The following is a 27,575-nucleotide window of genomic DNA, read 5'->3' as shown; positions in this document are numbered from 1 at the left end:
TGTTACAGCTCCTGCCATACTAAATGTAAGAATGTGCCAGCTGGAAAGCATTCTTTGTCCAAGCTCAGCTTTATGATGTTTAAAAGATTTTCCTCTACGCACTTGCGCATTCAGATGGAAAAGAAAGTGCTTGCTTCTTTTTTATTGCTAAATGCCACCTAAAATAGTTCATCAAAAAAAACTTAGTTACACAAAACACCACCTACAACCACAAATAAGGATGGGGATTTTTAAAAGCACATACTAAAGTGTTCATTAACCAAATGACACCAAAGCAAGCAGAGCATTAAAAAAACATGTTTTATTGTATAAAATGTCATGACTTCCAAACAAGTCTGATACTATACAGCATGTAATGAGGCGAGAAACTCCGGTGCTGCATAAGAAACTAAACTAAAGAATGCTGATCAAACTAATTCTTTCTAGAAAATGTAACATTGAAACAAATACCTACTGACTTTTAACATAGTAGAACTACTATATCCTATAATGCATCACGATCCATTTCTTATTATTTTCCAGAATCAACAACCCTGAATCAAGAACACAAAGACCCAAGAACAAGTTCCGGGTGTGTTCAACAGTAAATGTGAGTTAACCACATATAACCCCAAATTAACTAACAATTGATACAGTAAGGACAGCCACCCTCCACCTCCAGTGATGCTATTTAAATATTGTTTGGTAAACTGTACATGTTTCATTCTCTGCTCTTTAACCTAGCAAGCAGGAGTGAATTAACTCAAACTAACACACGGGATGTGAACAATTAGATCTATAGTTCAGTTAATGCAACTTCTCATGCTTTTGGTGAATTGCCACTTGTTAAGATGTATGGGTTTTCAGTAAAAGGAAGTCAACTGAAATGTGGCATTGCAGAACTCCCCCCAATGCCTCACATCAGCCTTACAGTTTGATTGACAGCACATTGTTAAAAAAAACTCATTTAGCTGCCGAATACCAACCAGACAAACACTGTCCATATTGTCTAGTGCTATCCTGTATACAGGGCATAAAGAAGAGAGGTACGTGTTCTCTACAGGGTTGTATGTAATGATATGAAACCAAGTGGGAGCAATCTGGAAAAAACAATCAAACCTAACATGCATGTCTTTGGATGGCGGGAAGGAAACCTGAAAAAATCTACAAACATAATCTACATAGATAAACATGGAAAGGACATGCAGAGCTCACACAGACACAAATATGTCATTAATATAATGAATATTATTAAAGACATCTAGAACTACCCAGCAAAGAAGTGTAACATTCTCAAATTTTACTAGACGTTTGTGGTTAAGTAATTGGATACTACTTCTAAAATATTACTAGAAGGATGCAGTTTGGTTATGTTGAGACAAAGTTATAGGTACATCACAAAAAGCATAAAGACGACAGAATGTTGCAAAACACCAAAGTGACAAGTGAACACTGCAGCTGCATTTATACTTATCCTTTTTATTTTGGGGAAAATTTTGTAAATAAATGTTTCAACAGCATCCTTGGACGTCTACAAATCTGGGGAAAAAACAGTAATCTAGAAAGGGGAAAAATGCTATGAAAGGTAGTCCCATTTTTTTCCTGGTATAGTTTTTTTTCCATAAAAAACTGATAAATACACAGCACATCTTGAAGAAGTTAGATTTCTGATGTGAGCTTCCGTGTTGCAGAACAATTATAGAACTGACTGAATCAGTATTTTTTGTCATTTTAATTCAATTGTATATAGGTTTAATAGAAATCATTTGTCAGCTGGTGTTCATTAACACAGCAGGCTCATTATGTATGACACTTTGTATTTAAAGCTATTACAGCATCAGAAACATTTTATTTGAAAAAAGTAGGTCAACTATTGCTTTCCACACTATACCCATAAAAGAATCAACTGCAATGTGCCTACCTTTTTCAAAGTGATAGAGCCAAAACTCTTGCAAAAGCCTCAAGGGCATTGCGTGACTATGGAAATAAGAACACAAATGCAACTAAGATACAAATATAATATATATAAATACAACTCATTTAATACAAAAAGCTTCTCATATTATGAATAAACATGACCATAAACAAAAATTTGTAATACTCAAACTACTAAAGTCAATTTTAGCATCCCTAAAATTTGTCATAAAGATATATAAAAAGTGAGCTATACTCACGTCCTTTGTTTTTTACATGTATTTTATGTTTTTTTATTATCACATTCAGTAATTTCACAGCTAAAATTCTTTTTTCATACACCACCATTATTACTACATTGAAAGTTAAAAAATTAAGTTTGTGGAAATATTTTTTTTTCCTTAAATTTGAATGTTTTGCTCACATGTGTATTGTAAAGAATTAATGAAACACATACATCAGTTAAAAATAAAGCACAACTTTTTCCACAGGACAGCTATAAATTAAATGACTGGCAATGCCAACAGTTAAGTCGGTATCAGGTCATATTCTAACCTAAAATGAATCACTGAAAAAAAAAAAAACAATTATGAAAGACAAGTTTGTGGAATGGTGGAAAACAAATGCAATTTAGAAAAGCTTGGAAAAAGGCCTTCAGTCATTCCAAAAACTGCACATAAAGCAGGAGATTAAAAAAATATTTTTGCTAAACAGTTGTAATCTTGTGCTGCCAAATAAAAGATTGGAACTCAAAATCGTGAACACATCTGGCTTTGAGCCTCAAAAAAATAAAATCACATTTCACCTTCTGAAGCTCCTGACAGACTAGTAAAACTGTTAAAGGAACACAAAAGTTACATTTTTTTACAGTTGTTCTCAGCTGAGACTGACGCTTTTTTTTCCGGTGTAGACATGCAAAGAGTAATGAGATTAGTAACTGGGGGATTCGAAAGGAATACTCCTCTCAACTCAAACTACAATATCGGTCTTACAAACAATACAATAACAGACCAGCTGTACAACCTAGGTACAATTATCACCAGATGTGCAAAACATACTTCACCCACATGCACATCTATGATTGACTGAATATAATTGTTATTGCAATTGCTTTTAAAGCACAAGCATGGCTGAACAGATTGCAGCAATCGGAACAGAAGAATGTTGACAATAATCGGGAAAATATTTTATGCATCCTGTTGGGTTTCTCGACTAAAATACTCTACAACTCCCAATTGGAAAATGAAGCTTGCGAGGAATTTTCTTATTTGTTTCACATTGAGGGAAAAAAAAAGTCTGGTGCCATAAAAAATCTCAAAAATGGAAATGACACCTATGCCGACCGCCTGTTTCAGTCCCCATAAACAGATCATGTTATACCACTGAGATGAGGGCACTGAGAAAACCAGATTCTGCAGCTTACCCAGGCTGCTGAAATAAAGATGGCCCAACAGGTAAAAGGCAGGGCTTTTGCATTTTGATGCAAGGATGATGGAAAGGTATTTAATGGCACATATGCAGAACACTGATACCGGACCTTCCCTTCTGAATCAAAAAAACCTACATTTGCTTAATAACCAGGCACCTCTTTCCTCTAATCATCTGCAATACATTCAGCAATCCCAATCTTTCTGTAAGGAGTCAATATCTGTGCCAAGTAGCACTCAAGGCAGTGTGAATCAAGCTAAACTTCTTTATGCAAAAAAGGTAAAAGGTGAAAAAGAATATTACACAGCACAATAATTACTGGTTCAATTTTTAACTATAATCCTATTACATTTAACTATCTTACGTCAAGCATTTAATTTTGGCTAACAGTTACATTTATTATCTGAAGGTAAACATTTGGAAGGCCTTAAAGTTTGTTTTCCTTTCATTGCTTTTTGGGCAGCATACAAATTTTAATTATGCTTTGTCCAAATCTGAATGCTTAAGTAGGAATTTGCCATGTAGCCTCTCCTGAAGGACTTCACTTAAGTAAGAATTGATTTATTTGATCTAAGAAATTATGAATTAATCCATGCTTCATGGATTAATTTAGATGAAGGGTTGTTACACGTTACCTGTGTAACACAACAAAGCACATACATTAAATACCGATGAGAGTCAGTACTAATTACATGTTAGTTAAATATGCAAACAAATACTGGTCTAAGCTTACTTGGTAAAATTAGTGGACCACAGAACATTCTGTGCCTGCTTATCCTTGCAAGCACACATTTATTTTGTGATCCTTTCAAAGCTCAGTTTTTGATGTTCCTTTTTCATTGTCACTCACCTTTAAATTCTAAACACTTTAAAGACACACAGTGTGGTGTATTTTTCAGCAATATTTACAACAAGGTGCATTGGAGACTCGTTTGTCAAGAAATTAATCACAGACCTAATAAACCCCACACACTGCTGCAATGGGAGTGTTACACAGCCAGACAATTGTGCCATAATACAAGGTTTGTTTTTTTTTTTACCAGCAAAGACATTCTGATTTGTGTTACGATGCAAATTTCATTTGAGTTATAGCAACTACAATTAGGTTACATTAACCATGTAATCGTAATTTGTTTAAACAATTGCTCTTTACGCTTTGATGAGAATTTAAATCCTTAAATACTGCTCTTAACATCCCGATGATATTCATGCAGCCCACCTTCTCTTTGCTGAATTGGAACTGTCATTTTGATTTTGTAAAACACGTGATAAACACTATTTTTACTGCAGTTACTTACCGCAAATATCTGCATACCTGCAAACTGTTTCAACAACTCGGAAGCTTTGACCCATGTAAAGAACATAAAGGAGGAATCATCACTTCTTAACATGTTTTTTCAAGTAACTCAATTACCCATAATCAAAACAAAACAATGTGTGTTTTTGATTTCTTTATATTGTTTTCTGTCTGTTAAAATATATTTATTACTGTGTACAGAACGCTCTATAACAATCTAAGGGTTGAGCATGAAATTCCTTATCGTTCAAACAGGTCCTCTGCTAAGAGTGGTATGAATGTTGAGACACCTACCTGTCGATTAGCGTCCCAAAAAACTGCCTGATTGTCTTCTGGATGTTCTCAGAACAAAGCCAGCTCCACTCGTCTTTCATAAGCAAGCAAACGATATTGAGGGCTACGTCTGCTAAGGCCATTTCATCAGCTGAAACAATGACACATGGAGGTCCTAGTTACTGATGAGTTCAAGAAAAGGTAAAACTCCAATTCACTGCCTACCTAACAGAGTAGCTGCTCTTTGTTGTCTTCAATATAGTAGATCCTCCAGGCACCACCAAAAGTGGATAATATTTCACATAGGCACCCTACCTTATCAAAATTAGTAAAGGCCAAAACAACAAATTAATTTTTGTTAACAGTTTTATTATTTTAATGTTAATGCTTTTTGTAAAACTACTTGCTTGAACAACCCTCTGTTAAACACTGCAATGACGTGCCACCAGTTTTTTCATGTAGGAGTAATTTTTATTAATGGGAAAGATCCAGGGCTGGGGTAGAACGGGCCACGAGATCTTCACCCACTGTACGAAACACTTTAAAAACACAATCAAAATTCTGGAGCACTCCCAGCTTTATTCCAAATAAAAGAACACAACAGCACTCAACCTGGAATTCCCCTAACTTGGCTCTAAACTTACCTCTCTGTGCCTTTTCTCCCTCATCTTTTTCTCTCCACCTCTCTGGCTTTGTCACGTCACACCCCTGTATACAATTCAAACCTGCACGAGACTCCCACATTCCAGGTAATCAACTAGTGATGTCTTCACACAGGTGTACTACGTACAAGTCTTTGAAGCCGTCTCTCAAGCAGCCTCTAGTGGTGACTCCATAATCACTACAACCTTTTCAAGGGGGCCCTGTTATATTATGTAGCCATCTAAATAGGAATCTCCCTACTTGGCTTATAATAATAATAATGATAATGATAATGATAATGATAATCTATGACTACAATTTCTGTATTGCAGATGTGTTCCTATGACTTATCCAGCTGTCGAAACTATTCAAATTCTGGTATTCTATAAGCATCTGGTAAATTTCTTCTTGTGATGCTTAGCTTTCAAAATAACTAAAATACATTTTGAATCTACGTAGGTACTTCTATGAAGACTTCTGTTCACAGAAAAAAAAAAACTTTTTTTAATTTTAACACAAAGATAAGATGCAAGGGCACCAGGTCATCAATTGCTTATTTTATTATTCTGAAAGTATTTTTAAAATCCAGCACATTGCAAGCATAACAGAGGAAAAAAATCAATAAAATAAGCTTATTTTCGCAGACAAGACAGCTATGGAAAATGAGCCAGTGCTTCTGTAGAGTAGGAATGAAATAGGGCAACTGTGCTCCTCGGCACAAATATCTGACAGTGGAAAATGAACAATGAAAAAGTTCTTAATCTGAAGACGATAAATCAGCTCTTATTCAATTCATAAAGTGTCACATTGTATGAAATGGTCATAATTCAGTTGAACTGCGGTTCAGACTAACGCAAGTGGATCTGGGCCAATAAAAAACAACATTAAGGGTTAGGAATATTCTAAAAGCTAATTGTACATAAAAATTTTAAGTGAACATTGAGGGCACCTCAGGCCATGACAAGAGATCTCACGTACAAACAGCTCTGTGTCCAATAGCCACTATTCTTTGAATTTGTAATCTAATGCTGCCATCTTGTGTTAAAAGAATAATGATGCAGCTCTCTCATGTGGAAGATGGACATTCTGTCCAGAATTTTACAAGCTGAACTAGCTCATCTATCTTTTATATAACCTAAAGGGTACAGTACATACAGAAAATACAGACAGGACCCACTATTGATCATCCCCTGAATCCTTGCTGCTTTTCATTGGAGAATTAAACAAAAAAACAACAGATAATAAAACAGTTTGCTATGCAATCATGATACTGATAAAGTGTAAAACGGTGTAAAAAATGTTTCCTTTAAGGTAAGGTCATTCCATGGCAAGCCACTTCTCACACCTTAAGAATAATATATAGAAAATGGCCCTTCATATCTGCTTGTGTAATATTCTCTTCTGTAACTGTGTTCCAGTGGCACTGTTAGTCTGGAACAGGTATAGTGACCACTGGCTCTTTCATTACATGCCACTACAGGGCTTTGATCATTCCAATAAATTAATAACTGAATTGGGTGGTTAATTAGCCCATATCAGTAACACCAAGCCAAACCCCTGATCTAAAACGCAGCCTTTGTAGTTACAATTCAGCCATGATGTTGGTTTATAAAAACTGTACTGCACTTGAAGTGCCAGAGTGGTATTACTCCATGCTTGATAAACGTTGTACTAACCCTGGCAAAGAAAATGACAGGGAGGTATGACAAAGCCTGAGGTCGCTCCCAACAAGATTTCGCAGTATTGAAGTCTCTAACTTTATCTTCCATAAACGTACAAGCTTATGGATCAGTATCTTTTCTCTTAAGTCAGGGGTTGTTCAAATACACTACTGCAACCAATAAATAAAAGGGAGACTTCAAAAAGCATCTGTATTATGTAGATTCTAATAGCATTATATCTTCACAAAAACATATAATACTGCATTTTATTACAGCCCTTGTAAGTTGCCTAGAATAATTCTAGTGACAATAACATAATAATGTGCATAAACACTTTAGATTAGGTGCATCATCGACTCAAATAAAAAAGAAAACATGTAAATACACATTACCCCATTTTAAGTCTGAAACCATGGAAATGGCACAAACCGCATTTCAAAGCTTTAAAGCACAATCCTGAATACTGAAGAATGTTTTGGCTTCACCAAAGGCCTTGAAAAAAATGGCCCTCTAATTGCCTTTGAAATGCAGTTTTTCACAACTTAAAAATGAAGGGAATGCAAGTGAGGAAACTAATTAACTTCAAGCGATGATTCAGGAGTAGGAGTTTCATGTCAGAGCGCAACGTAGGAGGAATCGACTGGTTTAGATCAAATATTCCCTTGTGTGATTCCTGAGAAAGAGGCACTCATTTTTACACTGGGAGGAAAGCCCTGGCTTTTTCTTGGGAGTAAAAATCCAGAGCATTGCTGCCAAGCCTTACGTCAGAAATTCCAAGAGTTCAGTTAAGCGATTCTCCTGGCCTTCGCTGTGGGGTTTTTTTTCTGTAAGGCTAAAACTAATGCCAATGGCATTTATCTTCTCCTAAGCAATTAACTGCATTTTCGAAAAACTGTTACACCGAATCATTCTTTTTGTCCTGATGACAACTATTTCAGAGTTGAATGCCAGCAATGCCTGTCCTGATCTAAAGCAGTACTTTTCATATCGTAAGTCACATGCTTCTATTATATTATCTTTTACTTCAGATGTGTTTTATAGAGGGGAAAAGCAATTAATTTGACAAATCTGCAAAACTGTAAAATGGAATGTGGTTTTCGTTAATTTGGTCTGATGCGCTTTGAGACAGGTTCATGCAAGTTTGCATCATGATCAGCAAATGTTCCATAAACTTGACTTTATTCAAATTGAGTTAAAAAACACAACTGTATGCTAAAAAAAACAGCCATGGAGTGAAAATGTCATGGATAACCAAAGGGCAAGTCTACAAAATAAAACAATAATCTTTTATGATGCAGTTCAAAAAAAAAATTAAAATGGCAATAATGACAGAAATAATATTTTAAAAAGAGTATAAACTGGTATAAAATAAACTGTAATTTGTAGACTGAATATCCTATACATATACTGACCGAAAATGTAAGGGGATATCACAGCTGTGTACTGACTACTGAGAATTAGTGTTGAGAAAGTTCAACACCCAATGTCTGGTTTACAACAGTTCTACATTTACAGGCAAAACAAGTATTCCAAAAATTGTACTTGCTGGGAGTATGGTATCCAGGCATAAAAAAATGAATAAATGAATAATAATTGTAAATAATTTATGGAAAAAATGAAAAATGTTATTTTATATTGTGGGTCGTCAACACGTTGCATTCAGTAGTTCCAGTACATATTAGTTCACCTCCTATACAAATACTAGGTTCATCCCCTAAAAGCTATACTGGGCAGTGCGGTGGCTCTGTGGCTAAGGATCTGCGCCTGTGGCTGGAAGGTTGCCGTTTGTATCCAGCGACCGTCAGAGGAATCCTACTCCGTTGGGCCCCTGAGCAAGGCCCTTAACCCCAACTGCTCCAGGGGTGCCGTATAAATGGCTGACCCTGCGCTCTGACACCAAGCTTCTTTCCCTGTCTGTGTGTCTTATGGAGAGCAAGTTGGGATATGTGAAAAGACAAATTCCTAATACAAGAAATTGTATATGGCAAATAAAGTGGTCTTATCTTATGTTATCTACTGAAGTGCTCTGTTACTGCAGCAAACATGAACCGAACAAGGATTTTACCAGGTTCACTGGAAGAGAACTTGAGTCTTACCAGAGCTCGGCTTGACTGCGTTGTGCAGATCCTCCTCCCAAGCTTCAGTGCTGCTGTCTTCCTCCTTATCTCTCTCTTCCTTCACATCATCTTCTTGTTCTGACGGTTGGCTCAGGCCCCTCTCCTGCTCCTGAATGAAGTCTTCAAGGTCAGTCAAGGAGAAGCCATTGAACACCTGGACAGTACAAGACACCAGCTAACATGAGTTCCAACCTAATGAAATGCGGGTGCTCATCATGACAGGTCACGTCCCTTTGTTATGCAGCCGATTTCCATGTCTGAGCCATGTCGGCTCAACGGGCCAGAGTTAAGTTTTCCTTGACATTCAGTAGAGAAGAGAGCATGTGATCCCCCTCCCCACGCTGGTTAAAATGCTAGTCCGCTGCAGGGATTCTCCCCCCAGCAAAGCTGGTTCCCATTTATACAGCTGGGTGGACTGGTGAAACTACAGTACCTCACTCACGTCACAACTGCAGTTTCTGCACAGGGGACTTGAGCTCACAAACCACCTGTTATGATTCCAGACTTACCCACTACATTAACCTGCCCCCACTGTCCCTTAATAGTTTTGCCCTAGTGTAGAATTTTCTCTGTCTTTTCTATCTCCAAATAGATCCCCATTCAAATCCTCAAAACATGCTGAAGTGAACGTATTTTCACACTTCTCAGACCTATGTTATTGATAACACAGCTGGCATTATAGTTACTTTCTACAAAAAAAAGGAGAAGACACTTCTCTGAGTGAAACAAATCTTTAAACCAATCCTGTAAACAGCAAGGGCTGAGATTTCTGAGCAGATTAATTATTATGTTAAAGGAAAACTGAAATCGGTAATGGCAAGTGTTACAGCTGGGATATATTCCTTGATTTCTACACAGATTTCTGATTTATTACATGATCCTATACTAAGAGCAATAATTATGGATATACAGCAATGTTGAGTTAGATTCTTCTAACAAATGACCAAATTTATGTTTAAGAAATAAAAATGGAGTCAATTTTACAAAGACTGCATTAGCTAAGTGTATTTTGCTATTATAAAATGTAAAAAGCTTCTACAGTCCCTATGTCACCAAACTACAGATGCTAGTCAAAGAGTTGTTGGACTATGGAAAACAGTACCCAGCCATATTGAAATTGATACACAGGTTTCTTTCAAGGAATGGCTAAATGGCCCCTTGGAATCAATTAGCTGCTAGCCAACAAACTGAGCTGAAAAATAATTGAGACTTAAGTTCCTGTGAGAAGATGTATGAAATTGTGATTTACTTACTGTGCTCCTATCATCAAAGGAATACAGCACTTTAGGCTGCATATCAGACACACTGAGAACAGGGGCGATTTTACTGGAGAACCTCAGTCGAGACCTAGCATGAGAAACATTGACATAAACACTATACCTTTCCTGCAAATATTAAGAAAAAATAAGATCTGGGGGGAAAGAAAATAGAATTCAACACAAAGTCGGTATCGAAAAAGCCAAAAGACACTACTAGGCTTTAAACAAATGCAATGATGACTTAGCCGACTTTTCTATTAGTTACGGCCAACCATTTTCTAACTGCTTCATCCAATTCAGGGCTGCAAGGGAGCCAACAAAAATATTTTTAAAATATCTCTTTTTTTAATTAAAAAGATATATTATATCGACAAGTAATTTAGAATCTACAACTGAATGTAGTGATATAACTAGTGATATTAGACCTCATACAGCTCAACCTACACTCCAAACAGAGTACACACTGGAACAAGTGAAAGTCTGCATTCTGGCTCTACAAAGACCCTCCTTGCCATTACATTTCTTCTATGCATGATATAGTGCACAGTTAAAGATTTCTATGTCCCACTGATAGCAAGTAGTCAAATATTATGCCGATTTGTGATCTCTGTGTAGTAAGCGATGGATATGACCATCCAACCTGCAGTCTGACGTACTTGGTTTTCTTACTGTCACTTTGGGCCTTCCCATCGGGCTCACTCTCGCCCATGTCCTCTGTTGGGCTCTGCGGCTCTGAGCGTGGAAAGGCAGTTTTTAGAGTGTCCACAATTGCATTCACCACAATCTGCAGAAAAAGGTAAATGCCTTGAAATCAGCGCTATGAACTGATAACGGGATGCTCAGTGGCATATTAATAACTACTGAGACATTCCTGGATCTGGAATTATGTGCAACTGTTTAGATTTTTTAATATGCTTTAAATTTTCAGTATTACCTTGTCTATCCTCGATACGATGAAAGGCTTTTTCACAAATGCTATTCTTGCATCTGTATTTAGGGCGAGAAACTCCTGCATCTCCTCACTGTTAGCTGCTTCAGGAATTGCACAAAGTTGCTGGAAAACAACATTTTCACTTTAGGCAACTTCACCTTTGCATTCCAACTTTGTGACTTTCTATAAAGAAAGGGCTATGCATTGAGTGCAAGACAGCATTTGCAGATGGCTTAGTAAATACAAACAAATGGTTCACTACACCTTATGAAGCTCAAAACATTCATACAAGAAAAATACAAATTCCTACCTTAAGGAAAGATTCCAGAAGGCTTTTTCTAGCTTCAACTTTGTCACTGTCCATGTTTCCAAAAGGAAGGTCTGGGAAAAGCTTCTTTGGTCCTTTGACATCTAAGCATTCAAGTAAGAAAAAAGGGAAAGACCAACTGAAATTCTCTTACGTTTTAGCTTTTGAGAAGGTAAAAAAAATATTACTTGTATTCTCTGTGAATTGGCAAGAAAGAAAGGAGATAAAAATTAAAATACGTATTCTCTTGGATATTTCTGAATCACGTGAGGTGAAAAATCATCTTTTTTTGCAAATGTGATGCCTTGCAATTGAGATCAAAACCACCACCAAGCAATATTTTCCAATAAAGTTATTAAAAGGGCATCTTTATTAAGCCAACATACAAACATTTTAACCAGTTCATCTAATTCAGGGGTGCGGGCGAGCCAGAGCCTATCCCAGTAAGCAATGGGTGCAAGACAGGATACACCCTGGGCAGGACACCAGTCCATCGCAGGGAATACTGAGACCCAAACACAGCCACGCACACACCTCACAGTTGTTTTTTTTCTCAGAGCCAATTTTCCCAGAAGCCAATTAACCGACCAGTGTCTCTTTGGGGAAAATTGGCTCTGGGGAAAAAAGTCCACTTTGGATTGTGGGAGGAAACCCATGAGAACATAGGTAGAACACACAACCGCCACACAGACAGCACTGCAGGCCCCAGCACTGTTGGCAGTAACCCAACACATTCGATATAATTCAGGCCTGTCCGCCCAAGGGGGACAAGCTGGGTCTTACTTTTGATGAGTTTTCGCAGCTCAGGTTTCTCCTCCAGCCGGGTCTGAAGGTTAAGGAACTCACTGTAGCGCCGGTTCACCATATGATAGGCCACTGGCTGAAGAGAGCCTGGGTTCTCCATGTCAACTGCAGTCTCATACTACAGCACATACACAAACAGCAGAGGTTTTAACACTCGCACTGGAGCAGCCCGCTACAACACAGTCCAAAGATGGAAGTGAATGTCTGTCATAGCAGGTCTGGAGTACTTCTCTGAAGAGCATTTATGACAAGTAAAGATGTAAACGATGTCTCTTTTACTTCTTGAGAAAAAGATAATCAATTATTTAACTGATGCCTAAATTGTTCAATAGTGTATTTACTGCGTCCTCTCATTTTGACAGACATTTCTATATACCTATCTCGTAGTCAAAGGTATTATTTAAACAAGGACAGAAGATCTATTTTAGAACAGGGAATATTGTCATTCTGTCTATTAATTAATGAGTCTTGCCTTATGTTGTCTCTGTGCTTCTACAACCTTATTATGTCCAAAACTCCACAAAGTGTGTGAAGGCATCTTAGAACAAATCAGTATAAGAAATGCTTTTTTATATTTTAAAGGAAGACTTTTGTGGCTCGGGAAGCTACACGCAGATTAGTGATTTTTAGAATGTGCAGTGTGCCATTAGTTTTGGAGCACACAGTTATCATTCAATGTTGTAATAGCTTCTGAACAAAATGTTGCCACAGTTAACGTTTAATTTTGCACCAGAATCCCTCTTTGAAAGTGTAAAAGAACGCAGTATAGTTTGCCAACGAGAGCAGGTTATTCAGCCCCTTTTACCCATTTGGTGATCCCTAAAGTACTGTCAAATCTTTATATATCACCATCTTTTACAATGTTTTTAAATCAATTTTAATATGGGTATATGGGTACCATCTTTCACACGAAAAATTGAATTAATCTACTACTCTTTCTCTACCAATATTAGGGCACTGTTGTAAAGCATAGTATTCATCTTACTTTCAAAGAACACGACAAGAAGCAAAACCTGTCACAAAACAAAAGAGAAGACAGCTGATTACCTTGACAGTGTACAGAGTGTAGGGGTGGGACCCTGTGCCTCTGTGCTCTTTGGCTGTTATGGTTCCTGTGATTCTCAAGTTCTGGATGATAACGGGACCATCTGGACTGCTGAGCGGCTCAAAGCTGAAAGGAGCCAGGGAAACCACTCCTATCACAGGTGATGAGGTCTGCACAGGTACTGCCACTGAGAGCTCATGAGGGTTAGCGGCTCCTGCCAGCTCCGAGATCAAGGATTCTTTCTCCTGGCTAGAGCTGTGCTTTCCTGGCTCTTGGAAAATGACACTGCCAAGACCCACAAAGCTGGTTGGCCTTTCCTCTTTAGGTTCCACTATCGGGACCACGGGATCGATCACTGTTTTGAGGGTCAGACCATCTGGAGCAAGCACTTTTTGGGAAGTGGCCTCTCCTAAACCCCTGTCACTTTGAAACTCTTCTTCAGGGTCCAACATGCTGCTAGTCTCTATGGGAGTAACGCAGTCTCTGGGTCTATCAGACATTGTTTCATCAGCTCCAATCAGATCTAAAGACTCCACTGAGCTTTTTCGGAAATCAGACAGAGGAGACTCAAGTTCAGAGTCCTCACAATAGAACGGGTTGAAGGGTTCCGGGCTCAGGTAATCCATTTCAGTACATCCACCAGTCTTAATGGTGGAGAAGGGGTTAACACTCCCATCATGCTTGGAGTCCTCTTCTTCAATGTCCTGGAAGCTGGAAAGCTCAGATTCCTCAATTATATGAAATGCATTGATCTCCGGCGTGGGAGCTTCGCTGATGCTGGGAGTTTCCAGCTGGACTTTCAGAGGTAAAGAACTTGGGATTTCCAGATCCCTTCGTTGCTCATCCGGCTGCTGCGGAGCCGGAGGAAGTGTCGGCGAAGGCGCCAGCAGATCTCTCTCTTCCGGAGCTGGCGTGCCGGCCTTTGTGAAAATGTTCACGATCATGACATTCAGCCAGTCGGGATCCGACATCTTTGTGATGAGAGGGAGAAGAACGTTACAGGTTATTAGCTCCCCGACCACGTATCTTCCTGTTCTGGTTTCCAAATGGGGAGGTGGCACTAACACATGTAGGAGCAGGTCCACCATAGCCCTTGCGTAGTTTACCTCCACAGCAGAGCTTCTGAGAGCAGGGTGGGGATCGCTACCTTTACAATACAGCTTCCAGAGGCTCCCCTCCGGATACCGGTTATCACCCTCCGGCTGCTTCTCCGGCTCTCCAATGATCTCTTTTGCTCTCATGTAACTTTGCAAGTGGGAGTCACAAAGCTGCAAGGCTCTTTGTGCAAGAGCTTTTCTGTCCACCCTCCTGGCTCTCTTCTTCAGCTCCATGGCCATGGACAGCATAGCATTCTGCACTTCTATCTCAAACTCCGGCTCCCTGGACACAGTCCTGTACCAGGACGACACAAAGTCCCGGATGATCTTCCTGACTGTGTCGTGAATTTCTTTGTCCAGCAGCGCCTCAGCCTCCGGGGAGTGTGGCATCTTCTCCAGCGTGACAAACCGCTCCAAGTGGACGACGCTTTTCATGTGAAGGATAGCCCGAGACCCCAGCCAACCGCCCAGGACAACCAGAAGGCTGGTAAAAATGCACAGCAGCCACACATTCACCAGCAGGTGGAATAACAGCAGCCAAGCCAGTAGAACACCAAAGCCCAATAGTTTCTTCTGCCCCGTCAGCTCTGAGGGCATCCAGGAACTGGGACAAAGAACCTCGGGCTGAGACATGTTTTTTTCTCGAAAGATTAGAACCTGCAAAAAATCAAATCAGGGAATCGGTCAATAAATTAACAGCTGTGCATTCATTTTCAGTACTAGCCATTTTTAATACACTTGACACTGAAACAACGGCTTACTTATAAGGTGCACAATTACATCGTCTTACAAAATATTAACAAAGATTAAAGGAAGTTTGAAACACAATGGTAAAGTACAAAAAACAATTCAACTTTGTAACAAGATTTAAAACAACAGCAAAAAAAAACATGATACGTTTGCTAGAATCAAATACGAGATTTACTGGTTTTAATTACGTGTCATTTTGCAAGTTTCACAAATCCTTCAAAAGGAGGAAATGTACCGTCATTTGTTCTATGGGGAAGATTTATTGTTTATAATGAAATTCCGTAGCTGACCAATATGTGGTGTACAATATTTTACATTTCAAAAAGTTCATTTGCAGTGCTGCTTGTTTTAAAAGCAAATAAGTAAGAATTAACTGAAAACATTTGGGGTGTTTCAGCTATGTCTTGTCTTACACTACATAAGGTCTAGAAATATTCTCAAAGACGATCATTTGGAATCCAAAAAACGCAGGCTAAGCAGCACTTGTTCAATGGTATTTAGAAAATACTTAATTTATTAAGTTAATTTTTTTATTTAAAAAAAAATAATTTATAGCTTAACAACATTAGACAGACTGACAACGATTCGATAGTGAATGTTTAAAACAGCCATGCCCATTTACCACAATACAATTACATCAGTTCAGTTATTCTTAAACGTAAAACAATTTTACTGTTTACATTTTATTTTACCATCGATCTAAGTGACATAGAATCAAACGATGAGTAAAATTAATAAAATTCGTACTCCACCTTTTGAATAACAGCAATTGCAATACTGAAATGAAAAGGTCCCAGTTATAATGTTACAGGACTTGCAAAATAATCTTAGAGCAGACTTTACATTTCAGACTTTGAGACTTGAGTAACCCAGTATAAGGCAATTGTGGGTGAGCATCTTCATTAATGTGCGTAAAAGGCATGCACGGGTATAAAAGAACTGCAAATTAAATCATCACCAAAAAAACAGAAACTTCCAACGCAGTTTATCTTCAATGCAGTTTAGCTCAAATGCACCAGACAATTCGCTTCAAAACCAAAACCAGGAGATACATACAACAGTTACAGTAAATGAAACAGGTCAAACCCACATAAATCAGATCAGACTACGCCATCTTGCTCGCCTGTTTGTTTACTTCCTCTGAAAGAGAGTGATGCGCACAAAGAGGAGAGAGGGGTTATCAAGGCTCTCGATTTCTAAGTATGCCCCCTGCTGGTGGGGATGTACTGCTGCACATGCAATTCTAAAACGCGCTTGCTCAGAAAATTACCAGCTCGTTGTCAATAGCAAGGAAGTTTGGGGCTCTCATGTTTGAAAGTTTTGTGCAATTAAAGTGATGATTTAAAAGAACTTTCACAAATTAGAAAAGACCGCTTTACAATAAGTATATATATGGTATATGAAATACCGCGGATGATCTGCATATGAAACAAAAGCATATTAATGAATATTTGTAATATTATTACGTAGCCGGCAGGTGACGCTAAAAGACAAATTAAACAGCGCAGTTACAGGTTATCGTGTTGGCATAGTTTTTCGTTACATCGTGGGTACAATGCGCTGTTTTTAAAAAGTATGGTATTTACACGCGTTTCACATACTTTTGAAAAAAAGCAGTTAAATGTCACATCAGGGAAAATTATGTTACAATTATGCAAATGCATCGTTATGGCATGTTTTAGTATATAATGTACTATTTTGGTCACCGAAATACAGATCAAATATTATTGTTTTGGGATCCATCCGGAGAAGAGCGACCAGATACAGTCCCAAAACTCAACGTTTATCGACTCATAGACTCCCAGGCTAAAATAACTGACTTATTTTGGTCTTAAATAGAAACGACTGTCAGGTGAGACCAGATTCGTGTAAAAAAAAAGACATTGACAAAGCCAACTCTATGTTCTCCTTCAGAACTACAGTAGTGAAGCACAAAAATGAGGACACGTGTAGAATCAGGTGCCTTTAGTTCCAGTTAGTTGACTATAGAAAACATTATCAACTCCTAAAACCTAATGAGCCAAGCCCGAGCCCAGGGGGAAATGAAGCAAGGCCTTTTCGTATTGAGGAAAAAAAAAAAGAATAGACCATAATTAACTCTGAAATAAATATAAAAACACGATTGTCCTGGTAACATAAGAGGTAACTACAGAACCTGCAAACACACTACACTACAGCAGTGCGTTTAATACTCATTTTCTTCTTTCTTTGGTCGTGTACTTGTTCTCAGGACAGGAATTCACGTATAAATGAATGTGCCACCTTCATGTAATAGCTAGTGTGACACCCTGCACAGTCAATTCGTTGTCAGTACGATGAGGATTCGCTGTTATCCCGATAGAAGAAGTGCTGTATAGTGCCCAGTTGAGATTGCACGCCCTACTGGGAGCTCAGTGGTCAAAATCTCCCAATTCCCCTCATTCTCTTCTCGGACTTTAATAGCATCGTCTGTCCCTGGTCCCTCCGGGTACAGTACGCATTGAAAAACGTCTGATTGTGTAAGTTAGAAATCCACCTATAGACCAATTTTACGTAACTTCTGAGTGTAGGTATTAAATTACCGAAGACATTACGACAATTTTAAATTTAAAGTTTTATTTTTGGCTAACGGAATTGGTTTTAGGTTTTGTTTTGTGTCGTCATCTTTCATTTCGTTTTTAGATTATTACAGTGTTTTAATTATTATGCTTCACTAAAACTCTTAATTATCTGCTATTAGTATTGGAATGTCGTTCGATGAATCTTGTATTTAAAAAAAAATTGCTTTCACAAGCATGTGTAATCCTTCGTGAATGGATTTATTTTCAAATTCTCTTCTCGGACTTTTAAATGTCGTTATCTCTCTGTGGTCTCCTTCTGCCTTTTAATGAGACGGTCGTGTAAAAGAATTAACGGTGTCAGTGAGGTTAAGACTATGAAGCATGTTTTCAGATTAAGTCATGTCAAATAAAGGAGTTGATATGTACAGTATAGGATATGTCATGGGTATACACAGTCTATATGAGCCCAAAAGGAATGCGTATATTGCTTCATGTACAACGTTATCGATTACACTGGATTTATTCATTTTATTCTGTAATAGCGCACACTGACGACTTGTTTTCTGCGTGGGGTGTCATTAGTGGCTTGCTGTAGAGTATTAAAATGAAATAAATATCTACAGCACCACCCTCAACAGTTTCCTTAGTGCGCCTTCCGCGGGTACTGAACTGAACAGAACAACTGTTAACTTACAGAGAGATGTTGAAAGACAAAGTGCAACTTGTAGCTTTTAGCGAGATGTTGAAAGAGACAATTGGCCAGTTTGCCGGAACCTTAAATTTTATATTTTATCTTGCTCTCTAGCCTGCTTTCCTCTAATGCCTCCAGTTAGTTGTGCTAACACCGAGTGGTTTGTTTTTTTTTAACCTCAAATGGGACCCTAAACATTCTGGATCTGCTCGTTTCCTGTGTTTCTCACAGGACTTGATACTTGATACCCCGGGATGTGGAAGGAAAACACATGGAACCTGAACGGGTTAGTAATCAGGATTGCTCGCTTGAAAACAAAAATGAGGCCCAACATTTGCAATCACTTGGAAATGTCTGCCTCAATGCTGTTCTTAATATTTTCCCACGGCTCGGAAACGACAGGACAATGGCATGTATCGTTTTTTTTATTAAAAAACCAGGCGTTGTATACCTTTCGGCTTTCTGACGTTTAAGATTGCGTGCCTGCTGATCTCTCTAAAGACCAGAAAGTCCCTCAAAGACCAATCATGATACTGCACCCCTGTTTAATGACCTTGCAGACCCATCTGGTTTAAATAAAGAGAGATTACACTGTGCAAACCCTGGAATCTTTCCATTACAACAAAGGCTGGGTATTTGTTTTAAATCTATATATTGCAGATGTTTTGCAATAAAAAAAAAAGTTTTGCTTCAATGCCCAGTACACACCAATATTTAGGAATTTTATGTGTAAGAAAACATACTGTACATTGGTACATTTAACAGAAGTTCCACTAATAAATTCTTGTTGAACCAGCTCTACCTGTTAGAACACACTGGATGTGTGGACAAATGTATCTGCTGGCATTATTGTGGCCTTGTAATTCTTCTTTTTCTCCTGGTCCTCACAACATTGTACATCGTTGGGGTTTTTTTGTGCAAAAAGAAAGGAAAATCAATTTTGCATTAAAGCAAAATTGTAAGGAATACTTAAAAAAGGTTCATCACTTAATAGAACAGGATTGTTTTTATGGAGGCAGTACCTTACAAAGGGAAAGCACGATGATGTTGTCAAATTCTTCCTTCGGATGAGATGTAAAACCGAGGTCCTGACTCTCTGTGGTCATTAAAAATCCCAGGGCATTTCTTGAAAAACCACTGGGGAGTTAGCCCAGTGTCCTGGCCAAATTTTCCCCTGGCCTTTACCAATCATGACCTCCTAATAATCCCCATCTATGAGCTGGCTTCATCACTCTATTCTCCTCCCCACTGAAAGCTGGTGTATGGGGAGCGTACTGGTGCACTATGGCTGCCGGCACATCATCAATGGGGAGTCCCCATTACCTGTAAAGCGCTTTGAGTGAAGTGTCCAGAAATATATATATATTATATATAAGTATAATATACTTATATAAATATAATATATTTAGTGTAAGGAATTATTGTCATCGTCTGGGGCAAAAATAACTCAAATTGCAAAGATTTTTTACATAAAAAAAAGAAAAAAGGTACTAAAATGAAATTCTAATTCAGTATGAGGTTCTGGCAACACACAAATGCAGCTCCTTAAAAGTTCTGACAAAGTATTCCCCACACACAGCGTGAATGAACTCACCTTCCAGTTAGTTCAGTGACACTAGTGTTAGATGGCTGCTATTCAGCCGTTAGTCTGTTTCATTCAATTTCTTAGCTGAATTCAACCAGTCTGACTCTTGAAGAAAGATTTGCCTCTAATTTAAGGCTCTTAGCTCGGTTTAGTGTAGAGATTGCTTAACATGTAAGCAGACAGGGGTCGGGTAACATATGGCGATGGCATGGAGCCTTATTTTTTATAAGTGGGGGGGAGCGTCTAGTTTCTTGGGCTGAGGGTGGTCCGGATATTGTGGGGGATATCTTGACTTATTTCTGGACATCTAGCTGAAGTTCTGTCTTTTATTATATCATACATTTCTTCATATGAACTGTTACCTATCGATCGTTTTAGAATAGTCATGTTTCAAAAGTCATTTAGACAGTCTTTTTAAAAGAACATGCAAAATTACCAAGACAACACAATGGATACAAAAATGCTAATTTTATACTCTTCTACCCTTTTTTTTTCTGTTTGCAGATGTGCATCAAACAACCATATCACCTCTATTTTTTCGCCCATGAACTAAAACAACTTATTTTGTAATAACCACGAAAATACTTCATACTTTAGACAGTTAAACTACAGTATGTGACTGCCACACAGGCGCCGGTCTGTACTGGTTTATATCATTACGCAGCAGTACTCACATCACCTGGGAACTACAATTAACCTATTCAACACGGCACCTCCCAGCAAAGCCAGACGGGACCCATTCCCCTCCGTTCGGCACAAACGGAAGGTACCAGCTTGTCCTCCCGGCCAAAGCGCCAGTCATTTATATAGTGCTATTTACTGTACGTTATACGAGCTATATTGATTGTATTTACTTTCAACTTGAGTTTCATTTTAAAGTTTGTGTATCCACAATTCGTGGCGCCAAGCATGGTATTATTAAAGAACGGAAGTGCGGCAGAGCGTGCAAAAACGGTCCAATTTAGACAAATGAGTCGGATCTTTTCCCTTCTCGGAGGTGCCCTGCAGAGATGTGCGTGTGTGCGGGTTGAGGGGGAGGGTAGTGGGTGGGAGAAATTCTGTCCATTCACATTGTTACGATACCTTTCTTTAAAAAAAAGAAAATTAAAAACTCCTGTTCTTTTAATTGTATGGACCGGATTTTTTTACGTAATTTGCCCGTGTTGCTACAGATTAGCTACAGCTGTTATCGTTGCAGGAAAGCGTGTCAAATGAGTGTTGTATATTTTTTTTTATGTATAGATGACTGCTTTGCCGTTCTGTATTACTGTTATTTATATTTCACAGCTCTTTCGTACACTGTTGAAAAGGTAAGCTAACAATTAAATAAGTTGTTTTATTATGGAAAGAGGGAAAATATACTCCGGTTACCCAAATTATGCAAACAGAACACAAAATGTGTGAAAACACGATTTATATTTATCTTTAAAAAAGTTTCTGCAAAGATTAACAGAAATTGACAGCAACACAGAGAAGCAAGACGCCTTCCGACACCATAACATCCCCTATCCTAACCCCCCCAGTACATACAGCCTAACCCCACCTAGAAGCAACCGATATCCACGTACAGTAGGTGGAGAATTGTAAGCAGACATTTAGCTGTTAAACGTTTTCAACATCACGGTAGCATTTACGTTCCAGAGGCAATACAAATGAAATTTAGTAAGAAAGTCCAAAGTCACAAGTATTCGAAGGCGCTGGACAATGTGGTCGTCGACCTTTTCACTGAACATGCTTATAAGCGACAAAAGACAGAGCCACAACAATAATTATTAAAATAATTCCGCACACAAATCCAATTATGTTGAGAATCTTTGCCGTCCGCGACGCCTCCTGAGCTCTTGCGGTGTCTCCAGATGCATTGGCATTTTCCACCTGTAATAAAGCATACCATTTTAACGAGTTAAACCTACATAAATGAAAGCGATTGCTTTTTTGGGAAGGGGTAGGGGGCGTGGGGGGGGTCAATATGCAGGAGTTCGTGTGATCTGTTTTTCACGAAACAATTTCTTCACTACAGAGTTTGCTTGTCTTTTGCGTCTCAGTATCATTTTCGCATCAACATGAGTTTCTTCAAAATTCCGTATTCATTTTGTAAAAAGTAGATTCCGCAACACCCAATTGATAAAAACGAATGGCGATATACTGTACATCGAACAGAACTAGAAATGCAACAAGAACTTTGATTTTGCTTGAAGATTTGAAGAAGGATGTTGTAACTCAATGTTCACCCACCCCTCGAGGAATTCTGTAGGAAAACAGCTTTAGACTAAATTTCAAGCAAAATCTAATGGATTGGAATTTTAAGGGGAACAGTTTACCATTTTATTTTATCCGCGTTCTAAAAAAAAAAAACTTAAAGCATATGCTTCTTAGAAAGGTGAATTTCTTCTCACCGAGAAACTCTTTCTAGGCTAAGACTGAAGTATTTAGTTTAAGCAGTAACTTACCTTCCAAGAACAGATAACAGCAGCGATTCCAAGGGGCAAGCAACAACATATCAGGTTGAAAATGGACCACACCAAGTGGGAAGGGACGGTGGAATGACCCTGGGATCTCTGCATTTTTGGTGCGTGATCTACACTGCTTCCAGTCCAATGCTTCCTGCCGTTCGGAGCGAAAGTCTAAACTGATGTCAAATTCATTGGTTATAAAATGTGGCGCTTCAAGTGGTGCCCGCAGAGGAGGAGACAAGCCTCTCTTTTGGTTTTTTTTTCTGGGAGGGGTGAAAACATCTGTTGCGTTTTGGAAGTGTTCCTGATCTTCTGAAGAAGCGTAGGAGCGCTTGTCACTTGAATACCTAAACCCGCGTACTCGAACAAAAGAACAGTTTCGCGGATTCTCACAAACCTAACGCTAGTGCTGTTATTGAATGGGCATTGAACGCTTTGCTTATTATGTTCAGGAGATGATAAATGTAGTCATCATACTGTAAATGAGAATTCCCGTTAAACGGCTCTGACATCTTTGACGAGATGCGAGATCATAGCAAAGGGGCACTGTGGAGTGTGGAACTAGGGAACTTGAGGGTGTACGAAGTACTCAGGTTTCAGGCGAGATTTTTAGTCTGGCTCTTATTAAAGACCTCAAGGCCGTTTGAAAAGTAAAAAAAACTTTAGCTGCACTTGATGAGGATTTAAGTGATTAAAACTAAAAAAAAAAGTTTACACTAATCCCGATGGCCAGGACAGCATTCCCTTGTTCCCACGTCTCTTCAAAACGTCTTTGTTTAAAAACTTAAATATTTGCATCTGAATTGCACGCCAATATTTCAAACAGTTCAACAAGCTGATCACTCCCGATTGATGCAGTAAATCCAGGCTTTACAAACCTAAGTAAAAACAGACCTGGTGTTACTTGTGTAAAGAGTGTTTGGAAATGCATCCTTCAAAAAAGAAAACATTGTGTCTGGTTATATCGAGTGGATACTTAAAAGGTGTATAATCCCCACATATACTGTAACACCCTAAAATGTAAAACTCACCATAAACCCAAAGCTTCTACCCGCAAATGTGAAAACATCTGTCAAAAAATGCACACATCTCCCCCCTCAGCACAAAAATTTATAGTATATGATGAATCACAGCTAAAACATTTCTAATGCTGTTCTTCAGAATGAAAAGTGAAATGTAATCTAGTTTTATTCCATTTCCAACTTTTGATATCCAATTTAGAGTTTCAAGGCCTTTTTTATTCTATAATTCTTTACTAGAGAATACTTTACACTATGACTGTATATACATACTGTATATGCACACATCTAGGGAACAAAAGAGAAAAGTATGTTCTACTCAGGCCAATTCTATCATTCCCTAATATCTAGAAGGTTATTCTAAATGTTAGAACCCAAACCCTTTCGCCTTCTGCTTCATCTCACCCCAGTTGCCATATATCTCAAAAGCTAGTCAGTTTTTTTAAAACGTTTTGCTGGCTGGGCCGAGATGGGCTGTCCAAATGCAGAGCGTGCCAATTAAAATGACTTTCCTGTTTCAGTGGCGACTTTTTTCTCTGCACCCACTGTAGAAGCAAAGCGACCGACAGACTCAAACGGCATCACCCCCACAACGCACCGGTGTTCTGTAGCAACACGGCATTCATTCATCATGGGTGAAGAAAAAACCACCGAAGTTTCTAAAACCTACCTGGCCTGGTCAATATTCAACACCCTGTGCTGCTGTTTCCCACTTGGATTTATTGCTGTAATCTGTTCCCTGCGGGTAAGTGTTTCCTATTGGGAAGCATCTGCGCTATTCTACTACACACACTTAAATGAGGAAACAGTGAATGTAGTTATCTGCCTGATACTTGTAGCACAAATTTGTTGTTTTGGACTTGTATAGCATAGTATTTTACTGGAGCAATTTGGATCAAGTACCATGCTCAAGGGCAGTAGCATAGCTGGGGTTTGAACCCATCAACTCATAGTTTAGAGCCCAAAACCGTAACCACTCTTTTCCAAAAACTTATACCATATAGCGTCAAACCTGATCATTTTAGTCTTAATTGAAAACAGCTTTCATCTCAATCCTTTTAAATGTTTTGTTTTCTTCAAAAAACATCATTTTGGGAGATTTTGGTTTTCAGTGAGAAAACCCCCTTGCAAATTCATTCACGTGTAGACGTTTTTATTTATTGGTTTGATAGGAATGCTGTGAAATTAAATACAGTATTGTATTCAAACTTGTACTCTGGGGTCTAGTCTTAACAGATGAAATATTAAGAACTGATAGATGAAGTAATATAGTACATTAATGTACAGTACACAGGGTTGGCATTAAAAATGTAAAGTCACTGCATGTTAGATTTTGAATATAAAAGAAATCACATGGCCCCACCCAGGCAGATTTCAAACATTTGGGAGTGAAGAGTATTCCGAAAATTTCTGGCTGCCAGAATGTTTGTCCCAGTGGCTCATCTGGAGCCTCCTCACAACAGTGATTGTAGCATGATTTGTAGCTCATTTGTGATGCCTTTCAAATACCAGACAGAAGCTGGACAATGGAAGTTAGAGGCAGCTAATTCACAGCTGCTTTCTTGCCAGCATATCGTAGCAGAACAAGTACAAATAGTCCTGAGGGACATACAGTAGGTTACCCAATGCCACAGGACAGCTTCTGCTAGAGTAGACTAAGCACCTCACACGGATTGCTTTTCCGGGTGTTGAAAGAAAAGTATATCGATTAGTTTCAGGAATTATATTCCTGAGGAAATTGAGTGATAGACAGGATGGATACATTGAATGCACTAAATGAAGTTAGTCACTCATGAGGTCGGTCAAAGGCATTTTGCACCTTACCAGAATTGACTGCCTTTTGTCCCACTTAGAGATTAAAATTTGTCATTCTAATTTTGTGTTCAATTGTTTTTATAGAAATCAAACTTGGTTTTATACAACTGTGCAATGTGCTAACTCAACAGCTAATGAATCAAAAATAAGGGTGTAGAGCAATCTCAGCATATAACTTAGTCACTAACAGGACAAAAAGGTCTGAAATGGTTGAGTTTATTTTCACTCTAGCATTCATGCACAAACCCTTGAATAACCCATCTTTTGTAAATATACTTTAGCTTGAATTCTTTGAGAAATGAACCTGCTCTTGGTTTAATAACCCGTGTGGTTTACTCTAGGTTGAGAATGCCATCGCGGTTGGAGATACTACGCGTGCAAGAGTGGCTTCTCGCCATGCCAAGATCTTGAACATCACTGGGATTATCATGGGAGCCATTTTACTCATCGCCATTATTGCTTTCTACGTGGTCATTTTTTCAGCTTACTAAAACAGACTAAACACCGCGCAATGTCTTACCTTTCAGTAACAAAAAAACAAGGTTCCTATTTTTTATGCTTTTCTTCCTTATTTTATCTTCCATGCTTAAGACACATGCTTACAGACTACAATGCTTCCATAGTCTAAGCCACTGTAGATTTGTTTCATAGAATGTATTAGGAACTACAGTATACTGGTGGGAACTTAATACATGAAAAAGTAAGCAATTGGTACAAACCATAGAGAAAAAGATATGTAACATTTATTTGGGTGCCTTTGTTCATTACACTGCATTGTACCTGCTTAAGAGATAGACCAGGACATTAAAATTAAACAATTTTAACACTTTCAGTCAAATTCTGAAAGTTAGACAGTAGATTGCTACTTCACTTTTTTTTTTAGATTTTTAGGCTGTAGAACCATTTCAAGGCTTTATAAAACCCTGTTGCAACCAAGTTTAATATATAAATGCATTAAAGAAATTAAATTATAGCCTATTGATGGTTTAAAATGATTAAAAAAACTTGACAAGATCAAAATTACAAGAGGAACTAAGAGCACAGACCAGAAGGAGGCAGCTATCAAAGATCATGGCAGAAAGCTGGGAAATCCAGATCGATCCAGATTAATTGCAAAACTTTCAACAAGGATTAAGCGTCTCGGCCTGTAGCTGGCGTAGTACCAAGATAAGGCATCATTTTGGCATGTGTAGAAATAATTTTAAAAGGATAGACAAAAATGCAAAAAGCAAACTTTAAAACAGCTAACGGCAAGTCTGGCAAGACAGATATCCTGATGCGTTATAACGAAAGTTAAGTTTACGGGAAATCAAGATGTTTTCACTTGACCCCAGCCTAACGGAAACGTTAGGAGTCTTTCTAGAAGTGATAGAGCTGGAGAAAAATCCCTGTGACAATTACACCAGATATGCTTAATTTTTTCTGCAGGGTCAGAATAGCAGTGCTCTATTGTATACATTCAGAAGGTTAAGAAAAACCCATCACTATGAGAAAATAGAAGATGAGATAGCAATATACTGTATGACAATCCATTTATTGTTTAAATTTCTGAATACAAAAGCTCAATAAGGGTAACAAAAGCACAATCTCTCCTTATAAGTTCTATCCACTTTCATCATGGTTTTATCAAGTCAAAACTTGCTTTCCAATGTAGAATCAAGGTTTTGGATTTAAATGATGAAATCTGATACCATTTAGGGCTTTTATCTAGCAGTAAAATAACTTGAGTAAAATGTATTCACTGAATCACAGTACATTATAGAGATGGTTAATTACTTAAGCAATATTAATGGGGTGTGCTGTAGTCGGTTATCTTGAGGCAAAGAAAACAGCATAAAGACACCTCTTAAATTCTCAAAGTAAAAAGGTCAATTTCATTTTAAAACCCCTCAACAAGTGACAAATTATACAAAACATTTTCTATAATACTTTAATGTATAAAAAAGTATTAACAGTCACAATGTAAAT

The 27,575-nt window shown here is 38.2% G+C and overlaps 1 protein-coding gene and 1 long non-coding RNA gene across 3 annotated transcripts in view; one reads left to right on the top strand and one right to left on the bottom strand.

Annotated features, from left to right (window-relative positions):
• The window catches only part of snx19b (sorting nexin 19b), a 46,121-nt gene extending 29,275 nt beyond the window's left edge, over positions 1 to 16,846 (bottom strand). Inside the window, exons 1-10 of one of the 2 annotated variants that reach the window (XM_088619122.1) lie at positions 16,775 to 16,846; positions 16,547 to 16,644; positions 13,660 to 15,395; positions 12,592 to 12,730; positions 11,812 to 11,912; positions 11,505 to 11,624; positions 11,227 to 11,354; positions 10,565 to 10,658; positions 9,291 to 9,465; positions 4,913 to 5,042 (exon numbers count right to left, since the gene is read on the bottom strand). In XM_088619122.1, coding sequence (XP_088475248.1) covers positions 4,913 to 5,042; positions 9,291 to 9,465; positions 10,565 to 10,658; positions 11,227 to 11,354; positions 11,505 to 11,624; positions 11,812 to 11,912; positions 12,592 to 12,730; positions 13,660 to 15,387 — 2,615 coding nt within the window. In that variant the 5' untranslated portion in view covers positions 15,388 to 15,395; positions 16,547 to 16,644; positions 16,775 to 16,846. Of the gene's footprint in view, positions 1 to 1,900; positions 1,957 to 4,912; positions 5,043 to 9,290; positions 9,466 to 10,564; positions 10,659 to 11,226; positions 11,355 to 11,504; positions 11,625 to 11,811; positions 11,913 to 12,591; positions 12,731 to 13,659; positions 15,396 to 16,546 lie in introns of both variants that reach the window. The other variant, XM_088619123.1, reaches the window with a different exon arrangement.
• Positions 16,847 to 24,212: 7,366 nt separating this feature from the next.
• LOC148641081 (uncharacterized) lies at positions 24,213 to 26,580 on the top strand. Its single transcript, XR_015930056.1, has 2 exons — positions 24,213 to 24,537; positions 25,949 to 26,580. It is a non-coding gene; the product is annotated as an uncharacterized LOC148641081 (long non-coding RNA).
• Positions 26,581 to 27,575: the final 995 nt, after the last annotated feature.

Source organism: Lepisosteus platostomus, chromosome 25 (genome assembly GCF_059453375.1).
Source record: "Lepisosteus platostomus isolate fLepPlt1 chromosome 25, fLepPlt1.hap1, whole genome shotgun sequence".
Taxonomy (NCBI): domain Eukaryota; kingdom Metazoa; phylum Chordata; class Actinopteri; order Semionotiformes; family Lepisosteidae; genus Lepisosteus; species Lepisosteus platostomus.
Note: the sequence above shows the minus strand (reverse complement) of the source record. Positions and strands in the feature narration are given on the sequence as shown.